This window comes from Sapajus apella, unplaced genomic scaffold, assembly GCF_009761245.1.
Source record: "Sapajus apella isolate SASKATOON/1434 unplaced genomic scaffold, GSC_monkey_1.0 scaffold48, whole genome shotgun sequence".
NCBI lineage: Eukaryota > Metazoa > Chordata > Mammalia > Primates > Cebidae > Sapajus > Sapajus apella.
The window spans coordinates 1,981,238-1,998,436 of NW_022436988.1; the positions used below are offsets into that span (position 1 = coordinate 1,981,238).

The 17,199-nt window shown below is 66.7% G+C and overlaps 1 protein-coding gene across 10 annotated transcripts in view; it reads left to right on the forward strand.

The window, feature by feature from the left end:
- The window catches only part of AATK (apoptosis associated tyrosine kinase), a 43,878-nt gene that overhangs the window by 24,803 nt on the left and 1,876 nt on the right, over positions 1–17,199 (forward strand). For 5 of the 10 annotated variants that reach the window (XR_004257708.1, XR_004257709.1, XM_032241392.1 and 2 more), the window contains exons 2-13: positions 2,616–2,749; positions 5,831–5,975; positions 8,391–8,470; positions 8,954–9,072; positions 9,166–9,280; positions 10,162–10,295; positions 11,685–11,769; positions 11,851–11,972; positions 13,298–13,447; positions 13,833–16,416; positions 16,534–16,684; positions 16,943–17,131. Coding sequence is in view for 8 of the 10 variants with exons in the window: in XM_032241389.1 (XP_032097280.1) it covers positions 2,616–2,749; positions 5,831–5,975; positions 8,391–8,470; positions 8,954–9,072; positions 9,166–9,280; positions 10,162–10,295; positions 11,685–11,769; positions 11,851–11,972; positions 13,298–13,447; positions 13,833–16,416; positions 16,534–16,684; positions 16,943–17,131 (4,008 nt within the window). In the remaining 2 variants the exon portion in view is untranslated. Of the gene's footprint in view, positions 1–2,615; positions 2,750–2,796; positions 4,404–5,772; positions 5,976–7,372; positions 8,471–8,953; positions 9,073–9,165; positions 9,281–10,161; positions 10,296–11,684; positions 11,770–11,850; positions 11,973–13,297; positions 13,448–13,832; positions 16,417–16,533; positions 16,685–16,942; positions 17,132–17,199 lie in introns of those variants that run through there. The other 5 variants (XM_032241390.1, XM_032241391.1, XM_032241396.1 and 2 more) reach the window with 5 other exon arrangements.

The following is a 17,199-nucleotide window of genomic DNA, read 5'->3' on the forward strand; positions in this document are numbered from 1 at the left end:
CTCCCCTTCCCTCCCCTTCCCTCCCCTTCCCTCCCCTTCCCTCCCCTCCCCTCTCCTCCCTTCCCTTCCCTTCCTTCAAGGCAGAATCTCACTCTGTCACCCAGGCTGGAGTGCAGTGGCGCAGTCTCTGTTCACTGCAACCTCTGCCTCCTGGGTTTGAGCAATTCTCTGCCTCAGCCTCCTGTGTAGCTGGGATGACAGGCTCACGCCACCATGCCTGGCTAATTTCTGTCTTTTTAGTAGAGACAGGGTTTCACCATGTTGGCCAGGCTGGTCTCGAACTCCTGACCTCAGGTGATCCATCCGCCTTGGCCTCCCAAAGTGTTGGGATTACAGGCGTGAGCCATCATGCCCAAGTGGTTCCGATGAGGGTTTCTGGGTGGAGCTTGGGACAGCTGCTCTGACCCTTCGATGGGGGCTGCTGTGGTCTCTGCCGCTCTGGGCACTGGTGGGGCTCCAGAAACTGACCACTTCCGTGGATTTGGAAAGCTCGGGGCGCCATCTCTCCTGTGCTGTGCAACCCTCTGGCTCTGGCTGGCTTGTGTGGCTATCCCTCACCCCTCCACAGCCACCTTCAGGGACGTGGCCCTGTGCTCACTCGCAGGCCTGCTTGGTGCCCCTGCCCACCTCCGCCCTCCACTGAGTCAGCACGCGCTGCTGAATGACCCCCCATGGCCGCCCAGCGCTGGGACCTGGGCCTTCTAGATGTGAGAGGAGACTCATGGGAGGGCTGCGCCCCTGGGCCAGCTACCTCAATGCAGGGAAGGACCAGGGAGGGGATGGGTCATGGGAGGGAGGGGAGCCCAGGGTGGCTGAGGTGGTGTCTGAAGGGGAGGTCGAGGGAGAGGCTGAGGTCCAGCCCCTTGCGGCAGCTCTGTGCCCAGCAGACGGACTGTCCAGCCACAAGCCACAGATGGGCTCCTTCACTAGCCAGTGTGTCCCACAAGGGAAGGGCCCACCAGGAGAAGGGCCCAGGAGGGTGTGGGCGAAGGTGGCAGAGGGGAGTGGACTGCTGCCAGGCAGGCACCAGAGGGAGCCTGGGAGACAGGTGCCATGGCGACCCGCAGTCCTGAGGGCGGGCGCCGGCTGCTCTGGGGGGTGGGGCCTGCTGAGTGCCATGTGAGTCCTGCCTGTGTTCCTGCCGTTTGGACGTGAGAATGCAGGGGGGCTTACGCAGTGTGCGGGCTGTCCTCACACGCATGTACACGTATGCACACGCCCATACACCCTGGAAACCTGGCCCGGGACAACTGCATGGCCGGAGCACGGCCCCACCTGTCGGGTCTTCTCCACTCGTGGCAGAGCTGGTTTCCTGCCCCAGTGACCTGGGTATTGCTTTGCTGGCTGCCTCTGCCCCGCCATCCCTACAGCCCTGTCTGGTCCTCCCTCCAAGCCACCCCGGGTCCCTCTTCCCTGTGTGTGGGTATGGGAACAACTTGGAGACCTGCACAGGAAGCCCAGGCTGCATTCACCATCTTAGCTCACACCACCTCCAGGCAGCCTTCCTGGATGCCCCAGTAGCCTGCAGCCCTGGCAGAGCACACTGGGTCAGCTGGGCCGCCTTGGGCAGCCAGGTCCCCGTGCACCCTGTTTCCTGGCTTGTCCAGTGGGGTAGGAATGACCACCCCTGGGGGTGTGCTGGGCCAGGTGATGGGGTCTGGAGGGGTATTGGGAACTGAGAAGTTGCAGGTGCTCAGTGGCAAGAGACACTTGGGGTGGCTGGAAAACCTCCAGGGCCAAGTGGAGGACAGCTGGACAGACAGCTCTTGGGGAAGGGCACGGACTGGAGCTGGACGGGGGGCGGGCAGGGCAGGCTTAGGGGATGGAGCCACCAGCTCAGTGTGCCCTCCCCTGTCCGGGGGACAGGCAGGCTGGCCCCCACCATGCCACCCTGTGGGCAGTAGAGGGAGCGAGCTTCCTCGCAGCCTGGCTCAGCGCGGGTGTCCTAATTTGGAAGTGGGGCTTGGCTCAACACGTGGGCACTGGGGGCGTGCTGTGCTGTCAGTCTCCCTCGGGGATGAGGAGCTCTGTGGACCAGCAGCTGCAGAAGAGGGTTCCCCCAAGGTCCTCAGGACAGAAACAGCACCAGAGCGGCGTGGCGGTGGGTTTGGCAAGGGGATGGCTTGGAGGCACCAGGTGGCATGTGGAGCCCTGCTGCCCGCCACAGGCAGTACCACCACCTCAGGGACAGCAGGGTCCCCGCCCCTCAGAGGCTGGAAGGGCCTTTGGCTTCCACTGTTCAGAGTCCGGCCCATGGCCAGCGCCAGCACTGTGGTCTCCCGTGTCTGACAGAGAGTCCATGTCCCCCTCCCAGCCCCAGAGGAGCAATGTGGGGCGACCAGGATTTGGGAGGGAGATGGGGTCCCCTGCAGTCCTGATCTCTCAGAGGGGTGTCCATGACCCCAGAATTGGGAGCTGGGCACTCTGCCAACCCCATATCCCACTGGTGAGGCCAGAGCAGCGTCCAGTGTCCAGAGGACGGCAGGCTCTGGCCACCCACGGGCCACACTGGGGTGAAGGGTCAGGGTGCTGAGGCCCAGCCCGTGCTGCAGCAAATCCAGGCCGGGCTGCAGAGCGCGGAGCAGGGCCGCCCTCACCGCGCTGCTGTCCCGCAGACGGCGCCCCGCTCAGCGAGCTGTCCTGGCCGTCCTCCCTCGCCGTGGTGGCTGTGTCTTTCTCCGGGCTCTTTGCTGTCATCGTCCTCATGCTGGCCTGCCTGTGCTGTAAGAAGGGCGGCATCGGGTTCAAGGTGAGGCCTGGGGGCCGTGGGAGCTGGCGGGGGATCTCGTAGCGTCCACCCGACCCTGAGCTTCCCTCCCTCCCGGGGCCACCAAGGTGGCTGCTGGGTGACCGTAGTCACTGTGGGGCCGCCTGGGGACCACATGGACCCTGGCCTAGGAACCCCACAGACCCTCTTCAGGGACCTGCCCCAGCTTCTCCGACTCTGAGGCCCTCTGTGAGGGTGGCCTGAGGCTCCCCCGAAGCCTGGGGTTGGGCCTGTGAGCACGCGCAGAGGCTGAGGATGGCCTTGCTGGGGCGTCGGGCTCTGGAGCTGGTGTGGGAGGGGCTGGTCTCCCTAGAGGCCCCTGGCTCCTGGTGGGGGGGTTGCCCCTGCAGGGCCCTCACCTCCCTGCTGACGTAATCCACAAAGGGGAGCCCAGGCTGCCCAGACAAGCTTCCCGGTACGGAGATCACCTCACCACTTAGAGTCACCTTGCCCAGGGCATCTTGTGCCCTCTGGAGGGACACTGTGGGCTGCTGGAGCCCAGCCTACTGGTTAGGGAGCTTTGCCAAGTGCACAGCCTGGCCTCACAAGGCTGCCCCTCTGGAGGCTGAGGCTCAGGGCCAAGGCCCCCACCAGGGACATGTGCCAAACACTGCCCCCCACCCACAGACCCCACCCCACCTCCAGCGGTAAGTCTGAGTAGCAGGGAGGGCCAGGCGGAAAAGCTCTGTGCTAAGAACCCAGCCAGCACCGCCCACCCTGCCCGGAGCCTCCACGGGTCCCATTCCTGCTGATGAGCAAACGACCGCAGCCTGGACCTCTGGTTGCCCACATGCCCACGGGGGTCAGCCCCACCCCTGGGCCAAGGTCAGATTCCCACTCAAGGAGAGGTCAGGGCGGGGGGAGGCGTTTGCAGTACGCACAGCGCTTCCACTGTCCGTATTTCAGGGGCGCCTTCCCACTAGGTGACCCGTGTCCCAGCCACGTCACCCCCATTTTAGAGACAGTCGGAGTCCTTCCTGTCCTGGTATGTCATGACACAGAGTGGGCCAGGGGAGCTGGCCCTGCCCACTACCCGGGCAGGTGAGGCTGCTGAACTCGGCCTCTGCCTTTTCCAAAGCCCACATTTGTGGCCCGTTCGCCCTTCCAGAGCCCTCTGAGGTGCCCAGGCCCCGTCAACCAGTGAGGAGCTGTGTGCCTGGGTGGCAAAGCTGTGGCCCCAGGAGCTACGGGGCCTGCGCTCCTGCCCAGAGCCCCACTCTGCCCTGGGGACGTGCCCCTGACCCGCTGGCACCAGGGTCTGGGCCAGGCAGCACTGGCGCCTTCCTGGGATCCTGAGACCAGAGCCTCCAGGTCTGGGGGGGCAGGAGTGCAGGCGGCCTGGGAGGGTCGTGTGGGGCTATTGTGTAAGCGGCCCCTCCTCGGGAGCTGCGAGAACAAGGCGCCACACAAGCGCTGGACACGGCCCCTCCTCCGGCGCCCTCTCACCTCCTTCGGAACATGGTGCCCGGAACATTCCAGCACCAGCGTGCCCCCGGGAAGGCCTGCCTCCACACTGGGCTCCCTCCTGGGCTCTAGGGGGCTGTGCCGGGCTCCCTGGTGGGGATCCCCAATGCTGACCCTGTGCTACCTGATTGCACGCTGCGTCGGCAGGACCCGGGTGGCCCCCGGGCAGCAGGTAATGCCTGGAGCCAGGGCCTGACCCCAGGGAGAGACGGCGTCTGTGTCCTGGGTCCCTCCACAGAGCCCAGATGGGTGGGGGCAGGCTGGGGCTGGGATCGGAGGGCCAAAACGGGGCCTCCTAGGGTGGTGTCCTGGGTCCTGGGAAGGGAGAGTTGCCCACAGAGTAGCTTCATCCTCCATCCCCGAGTGGCTGTGTGCTTGAGAGCACAGGCTGGGCCCAGCCCCTCGGGACACTGATAGAGCTGCCCACCCCTCTCCCTGCAGCCCAGGGAGGGACGATGTCCCCAGGGTCCCAGTAGTGTGTGAGGAGCTGCGGCCTCCCTCCCTCTGAACCTGCCAGTCCTCGGACTCCCCAGTCCGGGGGGTGGCCAGGCTCCATCGGGAAGCCCCTTGACCCCTCTGAGCCTCAGTTTCCCCACAGTGGGGGTTGTGGGGAGGAGCAGAGAGGCTGTACCGAGTGCTCAGGGACGGGACTGTCCCTGCGTGCAGGGAGCCATTGTTTTTAGTTGCACCCAGGACTTCAGAGAGTTTGGCTCTCAGCAGAGGAATGTGCTTTGGACTTAGGGGTGGGGTCTCCCTAGACAGGTGCAGCCTCTGCATTTCAAAATAGCAGCCTGGCAGGGATGGCCCAGCCCTAGGCTGCACAGAGACAGGCTCTTAAGGAGGCCTGGGGGCTTGGGAGGTGGTGCGGCCGCCAGGGCGGATGGTGCTGGCAGGTGGGCTGCCCAGGGTGAAGGTGGCTGGTGGGCTTTTGGCTCCCAGGCACCCAGGAATGCTCCTTTTCCTAGCAGGGGTGGGGGCACTTGGTGGCTTCTCCTGGCTTCTCCCACAGGACTATGGGGCAGGGGGTGCTGGAGCTCCTGTCCTGAAGCTGCCCCATGGGAGGGTGGGGCCCAAGGCAGGGCCTGGAGTGAGGTGTTGCTGGGGACGAGGGTGGGAGAGAGGGGTTGGGGGCTGATTCTGGACGGGCAAGGCCAGCTAACCCCATCCTCTCATCTCTGTCTCTTGGTTCCCTGCCCGTAGGCCCTTGGGCCTCAAGGTGGGGCTCAGCCTGGGCTGCCCACCAGGGAGGGATGGAGAAACTGAGGCCAGCCGAAGCGCTCGTGCCTACAGCTCGTCGCGCCCTTTCTGGAGTCTGAGTTGGGTCCTCTGGGCTCTGGGATCTGCCCCTGGCACCTCATGGGATAGCTGTGCCCCTGGTGGGGGGTGTGGGGGTCAGCGAGGGGAGACAGAGGGGAGGGCAGTTAGCAGGAGTGCTGGCCCGTTGGCTCACAGGGGTGGGGGGCTCCACCTCTGGGCTGAGCACCGGTCCTGCACCGCCCTGGGAGCTCAGCCCTGGAAGAAAGGGACCTTTCCAAGCCCAGCCACACCCTTCCTTGGCCTTCGGGAAGCCCGGCTCATGCTGCCTGGCCCGGCCTGCAGGAGTTTGAGAATGCGGAGGGGGACGAGTATTCGGCCGACCTGGCACAGGGCTCCCCGGCCACCACGGCACAGAACGGGCCTGACGTGTACGTCCTGCCACTCACGGAGGTGTCCCTGCCCATGGCCAAGCAGCCGGGCCGCTCAGGTGAGTGCCAGGTGGGGAGACGGGGTGCCTCCCTTCGGGGCCCAGGTGCTGGGTGTTGGGTGTGACCCGGGGGAGCCAGGGTGGTCCAAGGACTCGGCTCTGGAGTGGGGGCAGCACAGGGCTTGCGGTGGTGTGTAGGGGTGGACTAGGTGCCCAGCCCTGGATTCCCCATGCTGCGTCCCAGGCTGTCCCATGGGGCCAAAGGTGCATGTACCTCTTTCTCCTGGGCCTGGGGGGCAGCTGGGGGTTGGCAGGGTCCGGGACAGCCTTCAGCCTCCTGTGCCCGAGGGGCTGCTGTGCACAGGGGCAGTGGTGGGCACTGGGGCAGGAGTGCAGGCTCTCTGGTCCTGGACATGGCCCTGTGCTGGGGGGAGGGGCTCTTCTGCAGTCTGGGGATGCTTGACCCCAGATTCCTGCCCCCTTGATTGCCAGCCCTTAGGGACACGGGCCCCATTGTGCCTGGTGGGAGGAGGGGAATTGGTGGGGTCCCCGCGGGCGGGCAGTGAATGGGCCTTTCACTCAGGCTGGAGGAGGGGCAGAGGGGTGGGGCTGACCCCGGACTGCAGGTACAGGTGGCGCCTCTGCCACACCCCCATCTGCCCCCATCTGCCCCCATCCTAGGATCCCGGGCTGACCACTCGCACAGAGCAGATGTACTGGGGAGGCTGCTGGCGAACCAGGCTTCAGGAACCCCCAGTTCTGTCCTGGAGCCTGGGTGGTGGGCGGGGGTCCCTCCAGAGCCATCGGATCTCAGGACCCCTCCCACAAAGCTTCTAGCCTGGGGCCTCACCCTCACTTCCCCGCCAGCTCTTCTGGGTACGCGGAGGCAGGAGGGGTGTCAGGCCAGTGGGAGGGGCCCCTGCTGGCCCCACTGGGGCTCTGCTAGCACCAGGGCCTGCTGCCGTGGAGCCACTCAGCCACCTCACCTGCTCTGAGCTGTGCCTGGCTGGGCCCTGAGAGCCTGGACTTCACTGGGGGCTGAGTGGCCCAAGGCACTGATCTGAAACCTAGAGAGGGCCCCAGCTTCAGGCCCAGGGCCTCCACACCCATCCTGCTCTGCCCCGTCTCCTGGAGGGCAGGTTTCCCAGTTAGGCAGGAACTGGGGCCGGCACTTGTGGCCTAGCACATCTGTGGCTGGGCGCAGAGACCTGCAGCCACCCACTCAGCGAATGAGGCCCTCTGCCCTTCCCGCGTGGCTGTGGGGGTCCCCGAGCTCTGCGCTGCTCCTGCTGGGAGCTGCCATGGACCACCCAAGGGGGTACTGCCCTTGGGTCCAGGGGCAGGTATGTGCCTGGCCCTGAAGACTCTCAGATCCACCTCTGGAGGACTGTTCCTGGGACCGGGGTCGGGGGACAGGGACCCAGAAGAGGACAGTGGCTGTTTCTCCACTTTGGCAGCTCTGGTCTCAGTTTTCTGGGGGCATGTGCTTCTATGAAGGGGAGCCCCACGGTCGTGGGGGAGAAGACTGGGCGGTGGCCCCAGCCTCTGGGGACTACAGAGAAGGACGGCCGTCCCCTGCCTCCTGCGGTGCCAGGGCCTCTGTCTCAGCACCCATGGTCAGGGGTCCCTCAGCACACTTGCTCAGGGACGGTGAGGGCCTGGGCGCCCCAGGGTGAGAGGGTGTCCAGACAGGCTGGGCAGAGGATGCAGTGCCCGGTGGGCCCACAGCCTTGGTTATACCCTGTACCGCCTCCACGTTTTCTGGGTCACTGGGCCTGGAAGGAGCCCCCTTCCCTGGGTTCTCCTGGGAGCTGGGCTCAGACATAGCCCCGTCAGCCCTTCGGGCTGTTGGCGTGGGAACAGAATTCGGGGAATCCCTCGGGGCGTAGGCGGGCGTGCGTGGGCTCTGCCAGCGCTGGCCCCTTCCTCCCGGGCCTCACTGACCCTTCCTCCCGCTGACCTCACCCGGCCTGGCCTTGGGGAGAATGGGCCAGTGTGCTCCGTGCGGGGCTGTGCCAAGCAGCCCCCAACAAAGGAGCCTTTGGTGTGCCAGGCGTGGGATGCCAGCCTGTGGCAGGGTGGGGCGGGCCAAGCAAGTGCCCTTCCTGTGCTGTGGCCCCAGCCTCCAGCTCAGCCACACTGCCTGCCCGCCGCAGCCCCTGCGGTGGGCCCACCTCCACCTGCTGTCTCTTCTGTCCCTGGCTCGGATCTCCTGGTGGCTTCAGGCACCTTCTCCAGACCTACCCAGAAAGATGCCCGGATGGAGGCTGCAGCTCTGTGGCTTTTCTGGGAAGCAGCTGCCCCTGCTCTCAAGAGACCCCGGCTCCTGATGGTGACCCCAAGGTTGCCAACTGGCACTGGGGACTCAGGACAGCTCGCCAGGACCGGCCAAGCGGGCAGTCCCTCCAGGGGCCGGGTGAGGAAGTTGGGGGTGCGGAGGCTGCGCGGGGTCCCTGAGCCCTTGCTTGGTTACAGTGCAGCTCCTCAAGTCCGCGGACCTGGGCCGGCACAGCCTCCTGTACCTGAAGGAAATCGGCCACGGTTGGTTTGGGAAGGTGCGTGGCCCAGCCGGGAGCTGGTGCTCCAGCCTGGCAGGCGGGAGGGACACGGTACAGGCCCTGGGCCCTGCTGGACCCCTCCCCACGGAGGTCTTCAGGGTCTGGCTGAATCCCTTTCTCCCTAGGGGGTCCTGGGGTCAGAGGTGCCTGGGTAGGGGCTCTGGGAGGGAGAGGAGCAGCCTCTTGGTCTGGCCTCCCCGACGCCGGCCTAAACGAGACAGCTGGGTCCCTCTTCCTCACTTCAGACCCCCAGAGAGAGAGGGCAGTGGGGGACTTTGGGGGAAGATGAGCAAGGAGATTCAGAATATGGCAGCCAGAGGGGTCACGGGGAGAGTCCAGAACCCACGGCCCGCGCAGCAGTGAGTGGAGTGGCGGAGGAGGAGGGGCCGTCCTGCAGGCTGGCCGGGGCGGGCGGGAGAAGAGTAAGGCCTGGAAGCTGGGTTTGCAGAGGTAGAGTGGCCACGAGTGACTGTCCCGCAGGTGTTCCTGGGGGAGGTGAACTCGGGTGTCAGCAGCACCCAGGTGGTGGTGAAAGAGCTGCAGGCCAGCGCCAGCGTGCAGGAGCAGATGCAGTTCCTGGAAGAGGCGCAGCCCTACAGGTGGGAGGCCAGCTGTCACAAAGGCCCCGCAGTCCAACGGTCCCCCCCTGCCCCTTCCCTGTACAGCCGCCTCCCCCTCCCCCCACTCCCCAGTCAGGGGCTGCCTGTCCACTCCCACAGGGCCCTGAAGCACATCAACCTGCTCCAGTGCCTGGCCCAGTGTGCCGAGGTGACGCCCTACCTGCTGGTGATGGAGTTCTGCCCGCTGGTGAGCCGCTGCTGGGGGAATGCTGCGGCCTTTGCTGAGCCGGGTTCCTCCCTTGCCCTGCCAGCGTCTGGTGCCACCCTGTCCCCAGGGGCCTCACATCCTCCCTAAAGCCAAGACCCCGGGATCCTGCGCCACCGCCTTCCAGAGGAGGCCTGGGGGAGACCCAGCCTCACCAGGGAGGGGCTGTGGGGGCTGGGCACAGGACGGGCCTGGGCTGGGGCTCTCTGTGCCCCTGGGGAGCTGCCAGCTGCTTGCCCATGTGCCCTGTGGTACAGAAAGAGCCCTCCCAGGCCAGTTGGGGGGCCACCAGCCCACCTGGGCTTGTGTTTGTCACAGGGGCTGGGGCCGGCCACTTTCCCACGCTGCCTAGAGGCCTGGGCCTGCACATTACCCCCCAACTCACCTCCCACCCCTCGCACATACATAGCTCCCGTGCTGAGCGAAGGCTGCCCTCAGCTGGGCTGGGTCCCGGCTGGCTTCCCCCGCGACGGGGGCCCTCCCACACTGGCGTCTGGGCTCCTGACGTCAGCCCTCCCAGGAGCTGGGCTTTCGGCAGGCCAGGGGCTGCTGGCCAACCCTCAGCCACCAGCCCCAGGCTCTGCCAGGCACAGCATCTTGGGCCCTGCATTTCTGTAGCACAGGGCAAGGCACTCCTGCTGCCCAGAGCGGGCTGAGGGGCAGTGTAAAGGAAGCCTTCGGCGAGGGTGCCGGCCACAGGGGGTGCAGGGCACGGGGGTGCCGGCCACAGCGGGTGCAGGGCACGGGGGTGCTCTGGGCAGCTGCTGTGGGTGGGGGTGGAGGAGTTGGGGAGGTAGGCAGGGACCCTCCAGGGTGGCCAGTCCCCACCCTGCTGGTGACTCTGCCGCACACCCTCTCTGCAGGGGGACCTCAAGGGCTACTTGAGGAGCTGCCGGGTGGCGGAGTCCATGGCGCCTGACCCCCTGACCCTGCAGCGCATGGCCTGCGAGGTGGCCTGCGGTGTCCTGCACCTGCATCGCAACAACTGTGTGCACAGGTGAGGGCGGGCGGGCCGCGCTGGGAAGCCCAAGGCCAGGCCCCTCCCTGTGCCTCGGCCCCTCTCTGGAAGGGAGGGCAGAGGGGCGGGTCCTGCCTCATGGATGTTGCGGGGACTGGCCAGGTCCATCTTATGCAGCTTCAAACGACCACTATGCAGGGGGATTTTATGACATTTTGAATAATTGGGGAGACGATGGTTTGACACCCACTTTGCAGATGTAGATGAAAAAACGGTACTGTCAAGCTGGCCTGTCCTCTGTCCCCGAGGCAGTCAGCCACCACCCTGTGGCCCCACACCAACCCCACGCTCTCCCCCTCGGGCCCCAAAGAGAGGGTTTAGCAGGCCCGGCGTGGGAGGGAGGGCTCTGTCCTGCTCGGGCCGGGATGTCTGTCCTGCTCGGGCCGGGATGCCTGGCCCCTGGGGACCCTGGGGGACATGCTGGAAGAAGTGGCGAAGGACACGTGGCCCCGCCAGCCCCAGATGCCGCACGGCCGTCCTCTCCAACAATATCCTGGTGCTGAGTGATGACTCACGCGACTCCAGCATCAGTGATTTTGTTGAAGAGGGCAGCTGCCAGCCTACCGACCTGCCTGCTGTGCCCCAGCCGCCCTGCCCCCAGCCCCACCCCACAGGCCCAGGACACGTGGCCCTGTAGCAATCTCCTGGTACAGACATGGGCTTTATGTGGGGAGGGACAGGCTGGGTTGGGCTCTGTCCCCACCCTGAGTCCTGAGCACAGGTGTAATATGGCAGGTGTGGTACCATCTACCCCAGTACCCTGTGACCCCTCATACCCATGTGACCACCCGCCATGCAGACTGGGTCAGAGGTAGTACCGGGGGTGACCCCCGTGCTCTGCAGACCCTCCCGAACCCTGGGGCCAGTGGTGGCTCAGGTGAGAGCCCCAGCCCTGAGTGGGCGTGGCAGGGCTGGACCCTGAACCTGAACTCGGGCAGCCGGCCGGATCTCTGGGACACTCTAGGCCTCAGTTTCCCCATCAATTCCCGCCTCCTGGGGAGCTGAGGGTGAGGGTGTAGTAGGGCTGGGAAGAGAGGGTCCTGGAGGGAGTGCTCCTAGGGCAGCCCAGCAGGCTGCTGGCCCCAGAGAAGCGTGGACGGGTCTGGGGTGGGTTCCGGCGGGTTCTCCCCTCTCTCCGCCCCAGTCTTGTCTGCACTGGAACACATGAGGTCTACACACAGTCCTGACCCAGGTCTCGGGGCTGGGCACAGGGATAGGGCCTCGGGCAGGGGTGAGGGTGGCAGCGTCTCCAACACACCTTCCCACCTGGAATGTGAGCCACCCAGGTGTTGGCAAAGGACTTTTGTGGGGATGCCCCCCCACTGGCACACCCCACCGACCCTGCCTCTGCCCCTGCCCTGCCTGCAGCGACCTGGCCCTGCGGAACTGCCTGCTCACGGCAGACCTGACGGTGAAGATCGGTGACTACGGCCTGGCTCACTGCAAGTACAGAGTGAGTGGGGCGGGCTGGGCTGGGCTGGGCGCCAGGGGTGGGACCCGCGCCGGCAGGGGTGACCTGGCCCTGTGCCCGCAGGAGGACTACTTTGTGACTGCCGACCAGCTGTGGGTGCCTCTGCGCTGGATCGCGCCCGAGCTGGTGGACGAGGTGCACAGCAACCTGCTTGTCGTGGACCAGACCAAGAGCGGCAACGTGTGGTGAGTGTGGCCCTGGTGGGGCCATGGGGGCAAGGCCGAGTGTCACCCGCCCACCTGTATCAAACCATGGCCACAGGGAGTGAGGTCGTGGGGGCTGCTGGAGCCTCCTGTGGTGGCCACAAGCCAGCGGCCCAAGTGGCTGGTTGGGTGGCAACCCCAGACAGGTGGAGATACCATCCTGCCAGGGTGTACCAGGGACCCCTGGGCTGACACCCACCCATCCATCCATAGCTAGGTCAGAGCGCACACACGGTCAAAAGGCCACTCTAAGCATTGCTGGGGGATCTGTCCTGGGCTAGGGGTCCTCACATGTACCTGTCCCTGGGGAGATTCTGGTCAGGCCTGCCGCTGGCTGCCTTCAGAGCAGTGTAGGTCAGGCTGTGCCAGGCAGAGGCGGTGACAGGGCAGGGGTGCTGGGATCTCACAATTGCAGCCTGGAAGCCCCCATCCTGAGCGCCCAGCCTGGAGCATTCATTCACACCTGGTGTAGCCTCTGGATCCAGCTGCGCAGGGATTGGTCTCCCGGGGGCGGGCACCCTTCCTGCCCTCACCTACCTCTGCTGCTCCCCCTCTCCCAGGCTTTGGCCGCCTTCTGCTCCTGGGGAACTCTCAGAGTTTGGACCCACAGGCCAGGCCCCTCTCTAAGCCACTTGACTGTGCCCCATCATGACACTGTCCCTCCTCCCATCCTCACCTCTCCACAAAGGTACCCCTTCCTGGCCTGCCCACCGCTGGGGTCTCATCACAGGGCTCTGGCCAAGGCCACCGTGATGTCTTGGCAAATCACCTTTCTTACCCTGCAGTCTCTCAGGATAGCCAGGGCCCAAAGCAGCCAGGGGAGGCCACAGCCCCTGGCGAGGAGACCCCAGCTGCCATACCCGCCTGCGTGCTCGGTGTCCCCCTGCCTGTTCCCCTCCCTGCCCATGCTTGCCTGGCACATCTCCTCCCTCCCCTCCCTCAGTCCCCTGCAGGTGTGGGCCCTGCCCTGTCCTTTTTCGGGCTTCATGCCTGCCCTCCAGCTCCCCCACCGAGTAGTGTCTGGCCTTCCGCGTGCCAGTGAATGAATGAGTGGATAAGCAGGTGGGGTGGCCAACACGGCCTTTCTCTGCAGGCTCCACAGCTGCTGGGCTTGGGCTTGGCCCTCGAGAGTTCTCTCTGCTAAAAGGAGGGGCTGCCCTGGGGAGGGGCGGCTGGGTGGGTACCAGGCCCTGGTCCTGAGGCACTGTATGATGGCGGGAGCTGCCCCTTCAGTGCTCTGGGGGTCCTGTGTGGCCCTTGCTGTGGCAGGCTGTGCCTGGCCCCGGCTCACAGCTGTTGCCCCGCAGGTCCCTGGGCGTGACGATCTGGGAGCTCTTTGAGCTGGGCGCACAGCCCTACCCCCAGCACTCGGACCAGCAGGTGCTGGCGTACGCGGTCCGGGAGCAGCAGCTCAAACTGCCCAAGCCCCAGCTGCAGCTGACCCTGTTGGACCGCTGGTGAGGGCCCCACCGCCTGCCCCGGACAGCCAGGCCGAGATAGGTATCCTGATTCCCAGGTAGAGATTCCCAGGTAGAGGGGGCTCACCCTGACCCCCTGGATTTCCAGCCCTCCCTGGCCTCCCCTGCCCTCTAGTAGGGCCTCCACCTGCCACCTCTGCACCCCTGTGTGCAGGGAGAGAAGGCCGAGGGAAGTGCTCAGCCCAGCTCCTGCTCCCACGCTGCTGGGTCTGCTTTGGCAGATTTGGGGCATCACCGAATTAAGTGGGAGATGTCCTTAATGCCCCCAAGGCACTGGGAGTTAGGGGAACCCCATCCCTGCCCCCTCCTACACGTTCCCGGTCAGCGGCACCTCTGACGCGGCCCCTGCGGGACCTCCTCGCAGGTACGAGGTGATGCAGTTCTGCTGGCTGCAACCAGAGCAGCGGCCCACGGCCGAGGAGGTGCACCTGCTGCTGTCCTACCTGTGCGCCAAGGGCGCCACCGAGGCGGAGGAGGAGTTCGAGCGGCGCTGGCGCGCTCTGCGGCCCCGCGGGGGCGGTGTGGGGCCTGTGCCCGGTGCGGCGGGGCCCGCGCTGGCGGGAGCGGTGGAGCTCGCCGCCGCCTCGTCCTTCCCGCTGCTGGAGCAGTTTGCGGGTGACGGCTTCCACGCGGACGGCGACGACGTGCTGACGGTGACCGAGACCAGCCGAGGCCTCAATTTTGAGTACAAGTGGGAGGCGGGCCGCGGTGCCGAGGCCTTCCCCGCCATGCCGAGCCCGGGCCGCGCCGCGCGCCTGCAGGAGCTGTGCGCCCCCAACCCTGACGGCGCGCCCCCGGGCGTGGTGCCAGTGCTCAGCGCGCACAGCCCTTCGCTGGGCAGCGAGTACTTCATCCGCCTGGAGGAGGCCGCGCCCGCCGCTGGCCACGACCCCGACTGCGCAGGCTGCGCCCCCGCGGACCAGGATGACGACTCTGACGGCAGTGCAGCCGCCTCGCTGGCCACGGAGCCACTTCTGGGCCATGGGCCGCCCGCCGACATCCCCTGGGGCTGCGGCGACCACTACCCTCGCAGAAGCCTGGCGCAGGACCCGCCCTGCCCCTCAGGCTCGCCCTCGCCCTCGCCCTCGCCGGGGCCCCTGAGGCTGGCAGAGGGCGGAGCTGAGGATGCAGACTGGGGCGTGGCCGCCTTCTGCCCGCCCTTCTTCGAGGACCCACTGGGCACGTCCCCCTTGGGAAGCTCGGCGGTGCCGCCGCTGCCGCTGCCCGGTGAGGAGGAGCTGAAGGAAGTGGGAGTGTGCACGGCCACCCAGCGTGGACACTGGCGTTCCAACGTGTCCGCCAACAACAACAGCGGCAGCCGCTGTCCAGAGTCCTGGGACCTGGGCTCAGCAGGCTGCTACGCTGACGGCTGCCCCAGCCCAGAGCAGACCCCAAGGGCCTCCCCAGAGCCTGCGGACCCTGGGGAGCCTGTGCGTGGGCTGCAGGCAGCCTCCTCTGCCCAGGAGCCAGGTTGCTGCCCCAGCCTCCCCCATCTATGCCCTGCCCAGGGCCTGGCACCTCCTCCCTGCTTGGCCACTACCTCCTGGACAGAAGCAGCCGGTAGTGGGGGTGACCAACCCCAGGCAGAGCCCAAGCTTGCTGCAGACGCTGAGGGCACTGCTGGACCCCGCCTGCCCCTTCCCTCTGTTCCTTCCCCATCCCAGGAGGGCGCCCCACTTCCCTCGGAGGAGGCCAGTGCCCCTGATGCCCTGCCTGACTCTCCCACGTCTGCTGCTGGTGGCGAGGTGTCCGTCACCGAGCCAGCTTCTGCCCTGAATGGCGGCAACAACTCCCCCAAGGCGGAGGCGCCCAGCAGTGAGGATGAGGACACGGCTGAGGCCACCTCGGGCGTCTTCACCGACACATCCAGCGATGGCCCGCAGGCCGAGAGGCCGGATGCAGGGCCAGCCTTCCGCTCTTTGCAGAAGCAGGTGGGGACCCCTGACTCCCTGGACTCCCTGGACATCCCGTCCTCAGCCAGTGACGGTGGCTATGAGGTCTTCAGCCCATCAGCCGCCGGCCCCCCTGGAGGGCAGCCCCGCGCGCTAGACAGTGGTTATGACACGGAGAACTACGAGTCCCCCGAGTTTGTGCTCAAGGAGGCGCAGGATCCTTGTGAGCCCCAGGCCTTTGGGGAGCTGGCCTCGGGGAGTGAGGGCCCTGGGCCCGAGACGCGGCTCTCCGCCTCCCTCAGCGGCCTCAGCGAGAAGAATCCCTACCGAGACTCGGCGTACTTCTCAGACCTGGAGGCCGAGGCCGAGGCCACCTCCGGCCCAGAGAATAAGTGCAGCGAGGACCAAGCTCCCGAGCCAGAGCTGGGCCTGCCGAGCGCTGAGCAGCCGTCTATGCAGGCCTCCCTTGGGCCTGGGGTTCCCGGGGAGGCGCTGTCCCCACCACTGCGGCTGGGAGGGTCCTTCCCAGAGCCCAGCACCTGCACCTCCAGCCTGGGCCCAGAGCCTCAAGAGCGCCAAAACCCAGCCGAGGTGCCGCCTGGGCCCAGCCGCTCCCAGTTTTTCCTGCTGACCCCGGTTCTACTGAGCTCTGAAGGCGACAGCTCTCAGCTCCAGGGGGCCCCAGGACTGTTGTCAGGGCCGGCCCCGCAGAAGCGGATGGGGGGCCCAAGCGCCCCCAGAGCCCCATTCCGCCTGGCTCTGCCCGCCCTCCCTGCGGCCTTGGAGGGCCAGCCGGAGGAGGAAGAGGAGGACAGTGAGGACAGCGACGAGTCTGACGAGGAGCTCCGCTGCTACAGCGTCCAGGAGCCCAGCGAGGACAGTGAGGAGGAGGCGCCGGCGGTGCCCGTGGTGGTGGCCGAGAGCCAGAGCGCGCGCAACCTGCGCAGCCTGCTCAAGATGCCCAGCCTGCTGTCTGAGGATTTCTGCGAGGACCTGGATCGCAAGAAGAAGGCCGTGTCCTTCTTCGACGACGTCACTGTCTACCTCTTCGACCAGGTGGGCCGCCGCTGCCTGGGGTCTGCCCGGGGCTGGGGGTCACGCTCCTGCAGGATGAGGTGGGGGCGGCCGCGGCTCCTGGCGGCCGAGCCACCTGGTGTTCTCTGATCCCTCCAGGAAAGCCCCACCCGGGAGCTCGGGGAGCCCTTCCCCGGCGCTAAGGAGTCGCCCCCTACATTCCTTACGGGCAGCCCCGGCTCTCCCAGCGCCACCGGCCGGCAGCAGCGGGCTGATGACGGCTCCCCCCAGGGCTCCACCGCTGGAGAGGGTGAGCAGGGGCGGGGCTGGCCCGTGACGTCATGGGAGGCGGGGCCTAGGCCCGTGCCGTCATGGGAGGTGCACCTGGTCCGCGGCGCGCAGGAGCCCGCGCTATCGTGGAGGCGGGCTGGACCCGTGACGTCATGGGAGGCGGGTCCAGTCCGTGCAGCGTGGGAGGTGGGGCCTGGGCGTCTGACGTCATGGGAGGCGGGGCTAGGCCCACGTCCCCAGGCTGCAGGCGTCAGTTACGCAGTGACTCGGGTTGCAGGTGGCGGGTTCACGTGGGACGATGACTTCCCGCTGATGTCAGCCAAGGCAGCCTTTGCCACGGCCCTGGACCCGGCTGCGCCCGCCCCTGCCACGCCCGCGCCCTTCTCGCGCTTCACGGTGTCGCCAGCGCCTGCATCCCGCTTCTCCATCACGCACGTGTCCGACTTGGATGCCGAGTCCGTGAAAGGTGAGGCCTGAGCGAGGCTGCGGTGGAGGGCCGCGTGCAAGGCAGGGCACAGAGCTCCGAGGGTGGGT